The sequence below is a fragment of the Lutra lutra genome, chromosome X (genome assembly GCF_902655055.1).
Source record: "Lutra lutra chromosome X, mLutLut1.2, whole genome shotgun sequence".
Classification (NCBI taxonomy): Eukaryota; Metazoa; Chordata; class Mammalia; order Carnivora; family Mustelidae; genus Lutra; species Lutra lutra.
The window spans coordinates 57,137,558-57,152,848 of NC_062296.1; the positions used below are offsets into that span (position 1 = coordinate 57,137,558).

General features: G+C 56.2%; 1 protein-coding gene across 1 annotated transcript; it reads right to left on the reverse strand.

The window, feature by feature from the left end:
- Positions 1 to 1,184: 1,184 nt before the first annotated feature.
- SUV39H1 (SUV39H1 histone lysine methyltransferase) lies at positions 1,185 to 12,852 on the reverse strand. Its single transcript, XM_047716105.1, has 6 exons — positions 12,652 to 12,852; positions 10,429 to 10,574; positions 8,461 to 9,123; positions 2,382 to 2,528; positions 2,170 to 2,299; positions 1,185 to 1,451 (listed from the first exon to the last, which is right to left on the reverse strand). The coding sequence occupies exons 1-6, from the start codon at positions 12,668 to 12,670 to the stop codon at positions 1,318 to 1,320; spliced, it is 1,239 nt and encodes a 412-aa protein (XP_047572061.1). The 5' UTR covers positions 12,671 to 12,852; the 3' UTR covers positions 1,185 to 1,317.
- Between the last annotated feature and the right edge of the window lie 2,439 nt (positions 12,853 to 15,291).

Consider the following 15,291-nt stretch of genomic DNA (forward strand, 5'->3'; position numbering starts at 1 on the left):
AGACACACACAGAGGTCTGGCATCTGGTGGCAGGGCACACAGTCTCATGTAGGGGCACTCTGAACACATGTAGTCAGGGAAGGCTTCCTAGAGAAGACCTCACAGGGGAAGCAAGGGGCAAGGCAGCCATCAGAGCCTTTGCCTTGTCTGTTTGTGGGCAGGTCACTTTTGCGACCAGTGGACCCAAGGTGAGTGCAGAGGGCCTAGGGGCCGGGGAAAGCAGGGGGCAGGGGATCCTGTCACCTCGCCATACCCTCCCAGGTAAACCAGGCCCGCCCCCCGCCCCGCCCTTCTTGGTCTGTCCTTTGCCTTCTGCCATGTGCACCCTTTTCTGGGGTCCACCTCCAGAGTTTCCAAGGCTTCCCTGAGACAATCCACACGGGTCAGGTGCTCTGCCCAGTGCCCAGCACCTTGCCAACACCCCATCAACGCACATTTTTGTCCTAAGTGCTATCTACAGCCTAGCTAGGTCTCGGTTCAGCTCTACGAAGTCCCAGCAGTCGTCAGGCCCCAGGTCAGGGCTCCCCGCCCCCAACACACCGTTAAGAGCCCCAGGGTGCCTTTGTGTATGCACCCTCAAAGGCAGACTTCAGACCTGGCCCCCACTGTGAGGGCTGGCCGAGTCCGGACTACCCTCTCACTGTCAGCGGGCCAAGGGCACCCACCCCTCTCCCAGTGACATAGGAGTGTCCACTTCTCAGCTGTGCAAGCCTGAAAGAAAGACCCTGTGGCTCTGAGGCCCACCACCAGCCGGCGCAGGCACAGGAGCAGAAACCAGCCCCAGCCCCAGCCCCGGAGATCCCCTTTCTCTCGCTTGCACAGTTTCTGTGGTGGGGGAAACAGGAAGGCTGGGAACCCAGGGCTCTGCTATCAGCCTGCCCTGGGGCTGCGTCCCCACACCCTTGGGGCAGTAGGGAGAGGGCCTGCAACAGACCCCTCATGCTCCAGGCAGAAGCAGGTACAAAAGCAAACATCCTTCCATTCTGGGGCCCGGCTGGGTTCACCCCTTGGACCCTGATAGGCCATGACTCTCAACCACAGAAGCTCCTGGTGTTAAAAAATGACTTCTGAGGGTGGGTGGGGGTTTGTAAGTGCAACCCACAGATGGGGCTAGGACGGGGAAAGGGGACTCCTGGAGTCGGTCAGTCCTCACCGCAACCCCACATCCCCCAAGCACAGGGCAGGCGGGGGGCGGGGGGGGCAGGCAGGGGCAGGCAGAAGGCCCTGGCAGTCATTCCTCGACAGGAGGGCAGCGGTGGGTGGGTGGGGCGGGCAGCTTTATGCCCCACTGGCCATCTGGCCTCAGACTTCAAAGGGCTAGAAGAGGTATTTGCGGCAGGATTCAGTCCCACACTTGCATTCAATACGGACCCGCTTCTTGGGGGAGCCGGGGAGCCCAGCCAGGCCAAAGTTGGAGTCCATGCGGGTGCTCTCCATGTCCACGGGGTCCACTGTGGAGTCACAGCCGGGGGGGGGAGGGGACTTGTTAGAAAGCCAAGGTGAAGTGTCCCACTGCCCTTTTCACTGTGAGACCTAGGAATCGGGTGCTGGGAACACATCTGGGATTTGGGTCAGGAGGGGGTTGTGGGGTTGGTGGTGGTTTGGAAATAGGACCAGAGCTCAGCACTGGAGAGCTGTACAGGTGCTGGTAGGACAGCCAGGGGGTGGGGGTTCTGGAGGGAGGCTGGGGGCTGTCAGGGGAAGGGCCACATCAGACAGAAGTCAGGAATGGTCACCTATACATCCAGAGAAGCACCTGAACTCTCCTATCAAAGATTCCCCCCCCCCTTGCTTTGAGCGTCTCAGGTGGCTAGTTTGTTAAGAAGGGGACTGGCTGGAGGCCTTAAGAGTGTCTGGATGCTTGGACTGAGCCAGGCCAAAGGGGGAGAAGTGGGGAGGATTGGGGAGACTGGAGAAATCCAGATGAGTCAGGAGGAGTGTCGTAACTATTAGGCCCTACATCCCAAGGGTCTGGGGAGAAGTCTATATGAGTATCTCAAGGTTGGGATCCAAGGGTTGGAAATGAGGGGGCCCCCAAGAGGTAGGCAGAGGTCCAAGAGTCCAGATGGACACTAGGAGTCAGGAAGGGCATTTTAAAGCTCCTCAGAAAGGGGTCCTCACGTCCCATGTCACTGTGTGCCCCTGTCCCCCGTCCCTTGCCACCCCCACCTTGCATGTTGTAATCAAAGGTGAGCTCTTCCCCTGCCCGGATGGTTCTTGTGGCGAAGAAAGCGATGCGGGGCAGTCGCTCATCGAGGTTGTCTATGAAGACGTTGTACACCTGGAGGTTGGGGTCACACTAGGCGAAAAAGAACAGCGGGAGGGTGAGGAGGGGCCCCAGCCTGCTCCTCCCGACCCCCGCCCACCTGCGGGGTACCCACACTGTGGTTGACAAAGTGGGAGATGTTGCCATAATAGGCGGCATCCACGGTGTACACGTCCTCCACGTAGTCCAAGTCGAAGAGGTAGGTGGCGCCCTGGCGGTCGTAGATCTGGCCCCGCCGCTCCGCCTCCTCTGAGGTAATGATCTGGGGAAAGGGCCGCAGGTGAGGGGAGAGGGGCCAGGAAGGTTCAGGAAAAGCAGCAGAGCTCCTGACCGCCCCCCCCCAGCCCCTCCCAGGGCCTAGGCCGGTTAACAAGGGAGCAGGGCCAAGGCCAGCTCAGCTGGGGGCAGGTCCGGGCACGTGGGGGGGCTGCGATTGCAGGGGTCTGTGGGCACCCGGAGGAAGCCGCTGGGCCTCAGCTGCCCGCTGCCGCCCCTCCTCAAGCCTCCGGATGGCCTGGGGTTTCTCAGTGGTGCCGGAGACTGGCTACAAGGTCCAGCAGTGAGAGAAAAACCCACAGGGAGACTCCGTGAGGAGACCACGAGCAGGGCTCAGACAGCCGTGCGTGTTCAGGGGAGGGAGGCGGCAGCACGAGAGAAGGTGCCCGCGTTGGGCTGCGCCACGAGGCGGCAAGGACACCAGGAGGAGAAAGTGGCCTGGACACGGAATGAATGGGGGAGAGACTCAGACGAGTGAGCTGAAGGCAGATACTTAGAATCTTAATATCAAAAGACCCCAGTCCAGAGAGATCAAGACCTTCGTTGAGATTCTGAGATGGCAAGAACGCAGCTAAGGCCAGAATCTCAGATGAAAGAAAGGAGGCAAGCGCTCGGGTGAGTGCTCTCCCTCCGCCCCGATGCCACGAGCTGCCAGCAACTGGGATCTCTGGGATCTCGGATGGCAGCAGGCACTTCCCCCTCCCCAGCTGGGTCTTCGGCTGTCTGCCCCTCAGGTCCCCCCTACCCCCGGGCCGACCACCACAGCCTTCTGGTAATGCCCCAGCAGAGCCAACCATGCCCTCCTCTGGGGGAGGATCCCATGGGACCCAAGACTGCCCCTTCCTCAGCCTCAGGTGCCTGCAGACCGGGGCAGACCACCTCCTCCACTCCTGGGCTTCCTGCTACCTCCACCCACCCCTCAGAGACCAGTGCCCACAAGCAGAAGCACCAAAGTGCCTTTCTTTTTGCCCTGCTGCCTGGCCTAGTGACCTATCCTCTGTCCCGTGGTGGGCCTACAGGCATTGCAAACCCACCTCTCCTCTCATCAGACACCCACTGGCCACCACCACCTCTGCCACAGGATGCAAACCCAGAGTGGCCCCGGCTTCCTTCCTCGCTTACCAGCACGCCCGCCGCAACCACTCTCCACTCCCTCCAGGCAGGACAGCGCGCTGGAGCCCTCGCGGGCTCCTCCCTGCCTCTTGCCCCAGTACCTCCAGCCTCTGCTCCCAGCCAGACCTTCACGAGCACCTTGAGGAGACCTGGGCCCCGCAGCTCGCTACCCCACACTCTGAGGAACCTGGCTCGCCCACAGTCCAAATCTGGGCTCGTTCGTTCACTGGTTTTAGTGGGTCTTTAGGAGGCCTACCCTGTACCCAGTCCCAGCACTCAGGGGCCCGCGTCTGCAGGGGGAGACATGGGAGACCAGGCCGGGTGCCCACCGCAGTCCCAGTTGGGTCAGGGGAGACAACAGGAACCAGGTCTGGTCCCGGCCCTCTCGGGGCAGGGGGTGGTCACGGTCTGGTGAAAGAGAGATGGACTCAGACACCCGCGGTGCAAGGTGCTGGTCAGAAAACCCAGGGCTTCGGGTTCCCAGGGCAGCAAAACACCAATACAGCATGTAAAGCAAGCTACGGGTCACAGAAGGGCTTGGACACAAGGTTGAAGAGTGGGGACTCACTCCTGAGGAACGCCAACAGGAGCTCCAGAAGCGTTCTGAGGGAGGGCTACATCAAGGCCCGTGTTCCTCTGCCTTCCGAGGACACACACTCCTTGCGAGTTGGCACGACAGGTGTCACTTCTCTGCGGCCTCCTGATGCCCGGCGCTGGAAGCAGCCTGTCTGCAGCCCCCTGCAGGCCTGGGACCGAAGGGCGGCCTCCGCGGACTCTCGAGCATGCTGGGTGGTGTCTGAGCCAGCTTTGCCCTTTCCACGTCCTCCCCGGTCCGCATCTTCCCGCCTATTCTGCCTCTACCTGCTTCCTGAGTCTCCCCGAGAGTGAGTCACGCGGTGAGCCCTCCAGGGCACAAACGGCTCCTTCTCCAGCCGCCTTCCCAGTGCCTTCCCAGTCCCACTCCGTAAGGGCGGGCCTACCCAGAAAATTCGGGAACAGAGCAGGCCCCGTCCCCACTCTCTAGCAGCTGTCCAGAACGACTGGGGAAGACGGGCTAGAAGCTGGCAGCCTAGAAAGAGTGCTGACTGTGAACAGGACCCAGAAGACTCAAGAGTCCAGCCGCTGCCCTGCCCCCATCTGGAGAGGGGATCCTGAATGCTCTCTCCTGCCTGCTTCCTCAGCCAAAAAACCAAAAACCCTTCCACCAGGTCTGGCAGCGCACCAGTTTTAGACACTTGGGCCTTTTTTTTTTTTTTACCCACTTTGTTAGCTTGGTGACTCTGAGCACGTTCCTCTCTCCCTCTGGGCCTCGGCTCTCGTCTGCAGAATTGGGGGGCGCGGGGGGGGGGCGGGTGATCATGGTAGCAGCGACCTGACAGGAGCTGTGATAAAGCTCCAGCGCGATCAGGGATGTGAACGACTTTTCCGTTCTGGACGCTGAGCATGGTCAGAAATGGTCCCGAGTGCCAATCTTACCCAGTCGAACACGCTCCTTTATTTTTATGTGCCCTTTCCCAAGAAAGGAAACACTGCTAATTAAACGATAACATACTGTCATTTAACTAATTAAGTGAGATGCACCTTCCTTTCAGTGTTGGTAAAATATGAAGCAAATGCAGGTCTTAGAATGGATAAGCTAGGCTGCTGTTCTCTGCTGGGCGAGGGTGGATGTTCTGATGGAACGTGGAAGGGTGCAGAGGAGAGGGCAGGCAGCTCGCGTGGAGGGACCGTTGGTGTGGAGAGGGGAGGGCGGGTGTTGGGTCCACACTGTAGAAGGACAGCTTGGCGACCAGATATGGGGTGCATGCCCTCTATTATGTGACACCCGTAGGGTCTGGGACAGCACCATGTAACTGAGGAAATGAATACTCCTATAATGAGATCTATGACTGTTCACCCCAAGTGGGAGAACTAGGTTACATATCGGCCCAGATCAGGTCTGGCTGGGTGTTCTAGCCATATGGGTTACCAAAGACTGGGTTTTCTGAGCATTTTGGATTTTCTGAATTTCAGACTGTAATGGCTAACATTTATCAAAGACTTACTGTTCAAGTGCTTCTTCCAAGTGCTTCACACATCACAACTCACTTAATTCTTATAACAAGTGAATGATGTGGGTGCTGTTACCATTCCCATTCTACGGACTGGGAAACTGAGGCTCAAAGAGGGTGAGTGACTGCTGCTGAGTGGTGGAGCTCGGCTCCAGCCTCCAACCTCGGCTGTGCTGCCCCCCGACAGGGGACGCACGAAGAGGAGTTTGGCTTCGGCAGCATCTAGGGACCTATGGTGGGTGCGATCAGGAGGCCCCACAGGTCTGAGAGCATCAGGAAGGGGCCTGGAAATCACAGATTGTGGCAGGAGGGAGCCCAAGAAATAGCTTAAGGACAGTGTGTGTGGAGCGGGAAGAGGGGGCACAGGGGTGAGAAGCCCTGACCACCCCAAGTTTACAGCATGGAGGAGTGTAGAAGCTAAGGAAGAACAGCACCCTGACCAGGGGACCCTGGGGTACTTAGGGGCTGTGCACTCTCCCTCCTCTTCACCCGTCAGGATCCTCTGTGTTATAAAGAGCTTTTCCTCCAGATTGTCAGTACAATGAGGCTGGAGACACTCCCTTTTCTGGACTTCCTCTAGAACCAGCGGGCTCCTGTGGGGGCTGGTCACCTCCTGCAGGCTGTCAGGGGCTCTGGAGTGTGCACATGTCCCCCTTCAGACTGGTGACACCCCTCCAGGCTGTTAACATCTCCTGCACTCTTAGCATCCCTCGGAGGTGTGGGTACCTCCCCCAGAGGGTCAGAACACTGAGGGCATGGGTACTTTCTCCAGGCTGTCAGAGTTCTCTTAGGTGTAGACCCCATCTCCTTCAGACTGTCCCAGTCCCTCCGGGGTGAGGACACTTCCTTTTCCTGTCAGCATAGTGTGGGTGTAGACACTGCCTAAGCTGGACTGCCAGGGTCCTGTGGAGTGTGGAGAGCTTGCTCTCTCCTTTAGGTCACTCTGGGACGGAGACACCTCTTCCCACAAATTGTCAGGATCCCCATCCCAGACTGTCAGGATCCCTCTGGGGTATGGCAACCTTCTCCTTCCTCCAGACTGGCAGGTCCTTCTATGTGTGGACATTTCTTTCTCCAGACCGTTGGGATTATCTGAGTGTGGACGTCTTGTCTATAGACTCTCAGGGTCCTCTGAAGTGTGGACTGCTCTGCCTCTAAATCATCTCTGCCCCGTGGGGCTATGACCGCACCTACTTCATGGGTCATTATTGGGAGTCTCTCCTCTCCATCAGTGTCATTACTACAGTGTGCACACCTTCAGGTGTGTGTCCCTTAGGCCCATTTCTGTCACTCCCAACTATACCACAGCCCTAAGAGACATCTAGAAAGATGAAGGTATCTGGGGTTGTCACCATGGCAACACTCTCATGGATTTACATGGTCAAGGTCCAGGGATGTCAATTGTTCCCCCAGTGCATGAGATGGTCTGACATAAAAAGAACTTCTCCACCCCAAATGCACACCGCGTCCCACCTTAGAACATGACATTTGCTGTTGCAGACACTTGCTGGTTATTCATACACACACTCCTTTTGTTTTCCACCTAGGTACACGGCTGAGTCACACTTCCCAGCCTCCCTTGCACCAAGGTAAGGCCAGGGACTCGGTTCCAGCCAGGGAGTGTGGGCAGCAGTGATGGGCGCTGTATCCAGGCCTGGCCCATGAGCAACCTCCCCTTCCACCCTCTCAGCCCGCTTGCCAGCGATGCGGAGTGAGGATCAGGGGCGGCTCTAAGGCACAACAAAGGCACAAGAGGGAAGGAGCCCAGGCGGCCATGCCACTGTACAGAAGGGTACTACCCGAACACCCGGGCTGGACTGACGGGAGCAGAGAGACATCGAACGTGCGAGGCCACTGGGCTCTGGGGCTTGTAGGTACAGCGGCCAGCCTGCCTAATCCAGCTGCCCCTTGAACAACACAGGTTTGAACGACATGGGCCCACCTACAGGCAGATTTTCTTTTCCATAAATACAGTAGAGGACTCTAAGTGTTCTTTTCCTTATGATTGTCTTAACATTTTCTTTTCTCTAGCTGACTTCACTGTAAGGAACATTATATGATACATGTAACATGTAAAATATGTATCAGTCCACCATTTAAGTTATCAGTAAGGTCAACAGACTGCTAATAGTTAAGTTTCTGGGGAGCCAAAAGGTACACGCAGATTTGACTACGCGGGTTTTGCGCCCCTGACCCTCCCCCCACACCCCCCTCCCCTGGTGCCCTGTTGTTCCAGGGTCAACCGTATACCCAGGCTTTCCCTAGTGTCCTGCAAATGTGGAGGAAGTGGCCGCCCACGTTAAGGCATGTCTGCGTCCTACTGCAGGGTGCTCGTGCTCCCATTAGTAAAAGGCACTCCTCCTGGTCAGACGCTGCATGGCGGTAAGCTGAACCCTTGCGAAATGAGTAGTGCCTTTCCAGGTGATGCAACCCTATGCTGAGCACATGGCCTGTTAAAAAGAACGCCCGATTTTAGTTCCCGCTTTCCTGTTTGCCAGGTACCCTCACGAGGTCAACCCAGTCAAGAAGTATTTCGCTGTGCTTTCAACTACCAGCTTGAAATGCGCGCCCCTGTCAGGATGTCCCTGTCACACTCAGGTTAGCCGCCCCCCACCTTTCCCGGGACAGGAAAAGCAGGGACGCTGCAGGCATGCAGTGAGGCGAGCTGGGCGCACACGATGGGAACATACGGCGGGAAGAGCTCCCGCGCGCGCACACGCACGCATACACACACGTTGGGCCCCGGCTCCCTACCTCTCCCACGTACTCCATGACAAAGCTGTTCTTGCGGATCTTCTCCAGCGTGCGGACGCCCCAGCCACGCCCGTCATCCGTGCGGAAGATGCAGAGGTCATAGCGGATGCCCTTCTGTACCACGCGGTTGGGGCAGTCATAGCCGCAGCGGCAGCGCGAGTTGCACTCGTAGATGGGCAGCCCGGCACGCAGCCGCACCTGACCCTGGTCGTTGTAGGCAAACTTGTGCAGGGACGCCCCAGGGCAGCAGCCTCCGGCGGGGGCCCACAGACAGTCCTGGCACTCACAGCCCACCGCCACCTGGTTGAGGGTGATGCCCTCCCCCACACGGTACTCGTTGATGTATACGAAAGCCCGAGGGGGGCCATCCAGGTCCACCTCGTTCTCCACGGTGATGCGTCCCAGGTGGCTGCGCTTGGCATTGAGCTCCTGCTCCCAGCGCCGGAGCGCCCGCCTCTGCTTGGCCTTCTGTACCAGGTAGTTGGCCAAGCTTGGGTCCAGGTGCCTGGGGGGCTTCGACCGGTGGTGCCGCCGGAGCAGCTCCCTCTCTAAGTCCTTGTGGAACTGCTTGAGAATGCGCACACACTTGAGATTCTGCCGTGGCTCCCAGGTGCTCTCTGAGTCTGGGTATCCGCGCCATTTTACCAGGTAATACTCTTGTTCCTGTTGAGGGGGACCAGGGAATGGGGGCACCGTAAGTGGCGATACCCTTGGCCCAGCCCTTGTGGGACCTCCATCCCAGAGCCAGTAGGTAAGACCCAAATCACTCTCCGCACCTCTTCTGGAATAAGTCTATGCCGTGGTTACAAAGCCTGGGCCCTAGCCTCAGGATCCCTAGGTTCAAATCACCTGCTCTCCCTTACTACTGTCTAAATTCCAAGTTTTAATTTAATCAGCTCCCTCCTCCTAGCTGTTTCAGGCCCCAACTCTTGGAAGTCACAACCTTCACTTCTTTTCCGCAATCCCCACATCCACCCTCAGCAAATCCTGTCAGCCTCATCTTCAAACTACATCCAGAGTCCAACCACTTCAAACCATCGTCACTGCCACCCCTGTCATCGCTCGCCTGGATTCCGGTAGGAGGACTCCTCACCTCCTCACCAGTACCCCCAGTTCCACCCTTGCCCCCTACAGTCTGCTCTCCACTCAGCATGCAGAGGGATATTTTCTTGCAGAGAGCAGCTAGACGATACAATTTAACCACACAGATTCCACAGGCAGACACACTGGGTACAGATTCTGAATCTGTGGCTCCTTGGCTGTGTGGCTTTAGGCAAGTTAATTAACTCTGCGGACCCTCATCTCTAAGTAAGGCGGGGGAAGCTGACATCATCCTAGCTTTCAGTATGTAGCAGGTACTGTTCTAAGGAACTTCTGTGTCTTATTAACTAATTTAACCCTCACAACTCTGTGTGAGCTAGATAATACTAGTCCTCTCCATTTTACAGATGAGGAAAATGAACCACAGAGAACGTGTGTAAGTATCCCAGGGCTACAGGGCCAAAATCTGAACCCCACCATACTGGCTCCAGTCTGTTCTCTTTATCCTGCTGTCGCCTGCTCTGGCAATGGTAACAGTTCCCATTTCACAGCATGGCCAGGGGGATTGAAAGAGGTTCTGCGAGTTAGTGCCCAGCACACTAGATGTGCTCAATAGTTGCTAGCTGTCACTGGCTCCCTTCCGGGGCTCAGTACCTCAAACCCTGCAGCTGGTGTGTATTCCTGTGGAGGTGGGAAGAGAGACTTATTAGGGGATTCATTCAGGCTCCTGCCCGCCCCTGAGAAAGCCACTTAGTGTCCTCACCTGCAAAATGAGGATAATAAGAAGTCCTACTAAACCTAATTTTTTAAGACCAGAGGAGAAAATTCCCTTTGGAAACAGATGCAGGCAGTGGGGGTGGGGGCAAGGGGACAGTAAGCCAGCTTCCTTGAGACACCCCTGCCCTGGCCTCGGTCACCCAGACTCACGCGGATCTTCTTGTAATCACACAGGTACTCGACTTCAAAGTCATAGAGATTCCTCTTGGAGATGCCAAGGGCTGGGCAGGAGAGCTTGGCCAGGCGGCACAGGTCCTGTAGCTGATTCCAAGAAGACTTGCAACACACACTGCAGCCTACAACAAGGAGGCCAGAAAGAACTTACTGGGCATCCTGGTGAAGTCACGGGTCAAAGGAGACCCCACATCCTCTCTGGGACTTCCAAAGGACTGCCTCAGAGTCAGTGAGATTTAATCCGCAGGCCTTCCCAATGCTGATTCCCTTCTACAACAGAAACAGGCCACTTCTTCCACCCCAGTGCTCATTCCAAGGCTACTGCTGGAGCAGTAGACCTCAAAGTGGAATCTGCTGCTTGGATTGTCCTAAAGGGATCTATTCCCAGAGCTTCCAACTGCCTCCATACTCTTCCTAAAACTGCCAGCAAACCTGCCAGGTGTTCAGGACCTAATCATCCCTCTCCCCACTTTGCAAAATAAAAAGAACAACCCCCCATCTCAGTAGGGTGCATTGCCCCGGGGGGAACGGTTGGGGATGGGATTACAACCTGTAGGCACCAAACAAAGGCTTAACTGGAAAGACTGGTCTGGAAACCCTTATCTGAAATTCCTGGGGTAGTTGCGTTTAGGAATTCAGATTTTTGGGGGGCAGATTTTTACAAGTGTAGTTCTAGGTATGCCCCCCACACTACCTACCACCCCCAGTGTGGTCAGGGGTTTCAAGCCATAATCAGACACATTAGTAATTCTGCAGCAAACATCTGAATTTTTACATTGAATAGGAGAAATAAAGAGGCAAGATAGTCCCACTTTATAATCTAGTTTTGCCACTGAATGGTGCCAAACTGAACTTCTCAGAGCTTTTTAGATTTCAGAATTAGGAGTAAGATACTGTGGAATGGTATTAGATTGCTGGAAGCTTCCTTGAATGATCAGCCTAGGTCCTTTAAACCTGCAAGGTGTTTTGGGGGTTTTTTGAACCCGCATTTTGGCTTTCTGTCTCATCTACATTTCTGTGAGGGGTAAAGCCCAAAGGAGTAGTACGCTCTCTATTCAGGAACCATCAAATAGTATAGGTTACTGACGATTCTTTTAAGTATGCCTGGAACCTTTCTTGGGCTATCAGAAATTTTCAAGATGCGGATTTTTTTTTAAAAGACTTCTGATTCCAGGCACAATGTGCTTTAGAAGCCATTTTATCAAATCATTCCACAGAACACTTATTCCAAATGCAGTCAGTCCTCATCCTATTTTTAATATTTTCTACTTCCCATTACAAAAATCAAACATTTGAACTCATAACGAAATACTCTAGACCTCAACCTGAAAACGTCCAAGAGCTTTGCAAAATTATGCCGTGTGCTAACCCCCCCCCCTCCACTTAGGCAGGCCTAGTGGAGACTCGGCCTGTGCCCACGCTTTCCTCTCTCTCCCTGTGCTGCCTCTCCCTTTCAAACCCCTTAACTTGCATTTGAAACTAAACCACTAAAGTGGTCCCAGCTAACCTCTCCAGCTGCTGGCTCCCCACTGACCACAGGTGGATTCCTAGCCTTCAGAGGCCCCCCTCGTACTGTGGAGCCCATCCTCCCCGCAGCTTTTCTCACCCAGAAGAGCCCACCCTCCCCAACATACTGGAAAAGTCACCCTCTTCCCTTGCACACGAGAGAGTCCAGCTCTATTAGAGAAACCCTTTTCCCTTCTTCCCGGGCGAGTCTTTTCTACAGGAAACCCTTTCCCCATCACGCGGAAAGGAGGTACCCTCACCCTGAAGACTCCTCTGTCCCCCCACTCTGAAAACGAGGTCCGTCCCCTTCCCTTCCCTCCCCTTCCGGCGTCTCGCGTGGACACCAACCGGGTAACGGTCACCGGCGGCCGATTTTCCCGCGCGCGGGCGCGGCCTCCCCGACAAGCCCCCGCGCGTGCGCGCGCCGACTGGTCGCGATCAGGGGCGCGCGCCCCCCTCCCGCGTCCCCACTTAGCCCCGCGCCCGCCGCGTTCCGAGGCACGCGCCCCCTCCCCTCAGCCCCGCCCAGCCCCGCGCGCCAGGCCTGGGCTCCCTGAGCCCCATCCTTTCCGCGCCAGGCTTCCGGCTCCCGGCTCCGTGGCCTCGGACGCCGGGGCCCCGAGCCCACGACGCCACCCCTCCAGCCCACCCGGCCCGGCCAGCAGGCCCGCGCCGCTGCCGCCACTGCTTCACCTTTTAAATTTTCCGCCATCTTTCCCCACGGCTAACGACATTCGGGCCTAACCGGCCTCGCGAGAAGAGAGCTCGCGCGGGCGTGGCCGAGAACGCGCAGCCTATTGGCCGCGCGGCGCCGCGAGCAGCGCCCGCGCGGACCAACCGGCGAGCCGTGACCGGACCCCTCCCCGCCACCCAGCTCGGTCCCGCAGGCGGGTGCTAGCCAGCGCTTTCCCAGAGTGCGTCTGGGCGGCAGCGGCGGCGGCGGCGACAACTAAGGTTGCCGGAGGCCCTGCCCGCACGCCGGTCTGTCTGTCACGCTGTCAGCCAATCACGTTCTTAGCCAGCCGCACGGGGGATTCTCCGTCCTGTCAGACCCCCAATTACCACCGTCAGTCAGTCGTCACTGCATTTTAACCCCAAGCAGGCCGTGACTCCCAAGATGGACTGTCGCCACGTACGGCTGCTCAGCCGGTCCCCAGACTCAAATCACACAATGGGTCCCGTCACCACAGACAACTGTTTAGTGAGACCCCGGCCCCCCCATTCACACTGTCTGCCAGTCAACAACGGCCCCCGTTGGAGCCTCGCGCCAGCCGGGAGTCTCTTAAGGCAGACAGACGGCGCTAACGACGACTACACGCTTAACCAGCCTGTCATTCCCTCCGACTGCCCCCTTTTTCACACGGTCAGTCAAGCAGCCGGTCTCTCCATCTACTCTTGCTCCGCGCGCAGCTCTGAAACCCCCAGAGGAAACCATCTCACAGCCACCAGCCGTGGCCTCCGGCGGGCCATGGTTAGGTCAGGACAGGTTGTCATTGTCAGCGTCTCAGGTCGCCCTCTCAGACACAAAGCCAATAGTCACAGCAACTGAAGCCCCCACCTGACAGTGGGTCAGCGGTCTTCATGTCTCAGGGGAGGCATGCCCACCATTGGTCAGTCATCCGGACAGTCTCCTCTGACCCACCGGGGCCCCCTCAGGGCCGCTGTGATTCCAACTTGGTACGGCCAGGCAGTCAGGTTTCTACATGGTTATTTCAGTGGGTCAGCTGGCCTCTGACTTGTTCACTGCCCCCCTTCGTGTTGTCCATCAGCCAGGCAGCCATTCTCGGCATGTGACTGACCACGGGGTCTGTCAAGCATGCTGTGATTTGGCCAGGGTGGATGGTCACTCACCAGATACGGTTGCTTATCAGGCCATCACAGATCTGTCCATCAGTCAGCCTGAAATTCCCTCAGGGTAGCCCTGCCTTTACATATCATCAGACAGTGCCACATCCAGACACACTCCCTTGGGCCGGATGTGGCTCCCAGCAATAGTCAGCCATTCACAACCAGCCAGGCAGGCAGCAACGGCACGGCCTGTCAGTCAGCCAGCCTGTCAGTCCCTCAAGAGGCTGCCTGTCTTCTACGCTATCAGACCACCAGCCGGTCCCCAGCGGGCATAATTTAGTTAGATTTTCAGTACCACACAGCATAAGGAAATGGCACCCTCCGTTCCTCAAATGGCCCCTCTCCCTGTGGGTCCATGAGTTATGTAGTCAACCAAATGATTATCCAGTTAAGCAAATGGTTGTTCTGTCTGCCTGCCGGTCTAGCTGTGAGCTAGTTGGGAGAAATGGCCAGTCTGAATTTCCAGCAGCCCCTGCTTACCATGAGTGGGACAACCAGCAGCGGATACCCCACCACGCATCCCCTTCCCTCCCTTATTCTTTCTAGTACACAGTCAGATTCTGGTCCTCGAATACTCCCAGTCTCCCCGGACAGGCAGAACCCTCCTTTTCCCAGGAGTCCACTCCAACCCATAAGAATGGCTTAAGGCAGGACTGAATCTGGAGGGGGTCAGGTAGGGGTCTGTGGGTGCTTGGCAAACATCCCTTTGTCAACCTTAAAGGTAAAACTGCCAGTTATATTACCAGCAAAAGATGTGTTTATTCAGGAATAACAGAATTGCAACGCAGGACAAGCAGGCTATGGCAAAACCATATGCATGTCCAATCAACAAAGGAAAGGAACATTCTGTTATGGAGGAGGATGTTGGGAGGGGTTGTTTGGAACAAAAGGCTATTGGAGAAAAGCAAGAGTTCATAGCAATGATGGTTTCTCAGTGGCTGAGCTGCAGGTGTAGTCAGTTTCTTATAAGAGACACAATGTATATCTTTCCCTGTTGGGGGCTTATAACTGACCAGTTCTTTCCTGTTGAGATACTTCTGTTGGGTCTATAATTGATACTTTTTGCTGTAACTGACATTGAGTAGTAAGTTCCCTCTACCCAGCCTCCCCTTCTAGCATCCTGAGTCCCATTTTAGTAAGGTTTCCCTTTATTAATTTTCATACCTACGTCCTCCCCAAACTGTATATATAACAGAATATATAATGTAGTAGGTAAAGGCTTAGATCTTGGAGCCTAGCTACCTGGGTTCAAATCCCAGCTCTGCCATTTACTAAATTGTGTGACCTTAGGCAGTTTTTTCATCAGTAAAACCTCAGATGAGTGACCTTGGGGTGGGCACCTCCCACTCATGTGGAAATGAATCTTTCCAGACTAGCATCTGTCCAGGAGACCTCAAAAGTAAGAGGCCAGGGGTGCCTGGGTGGCTCAGTGAGTTAAAGCCTCTGCCTTCGGCTCAGGTCATGATCCCAGGGTTGTGGGATCGG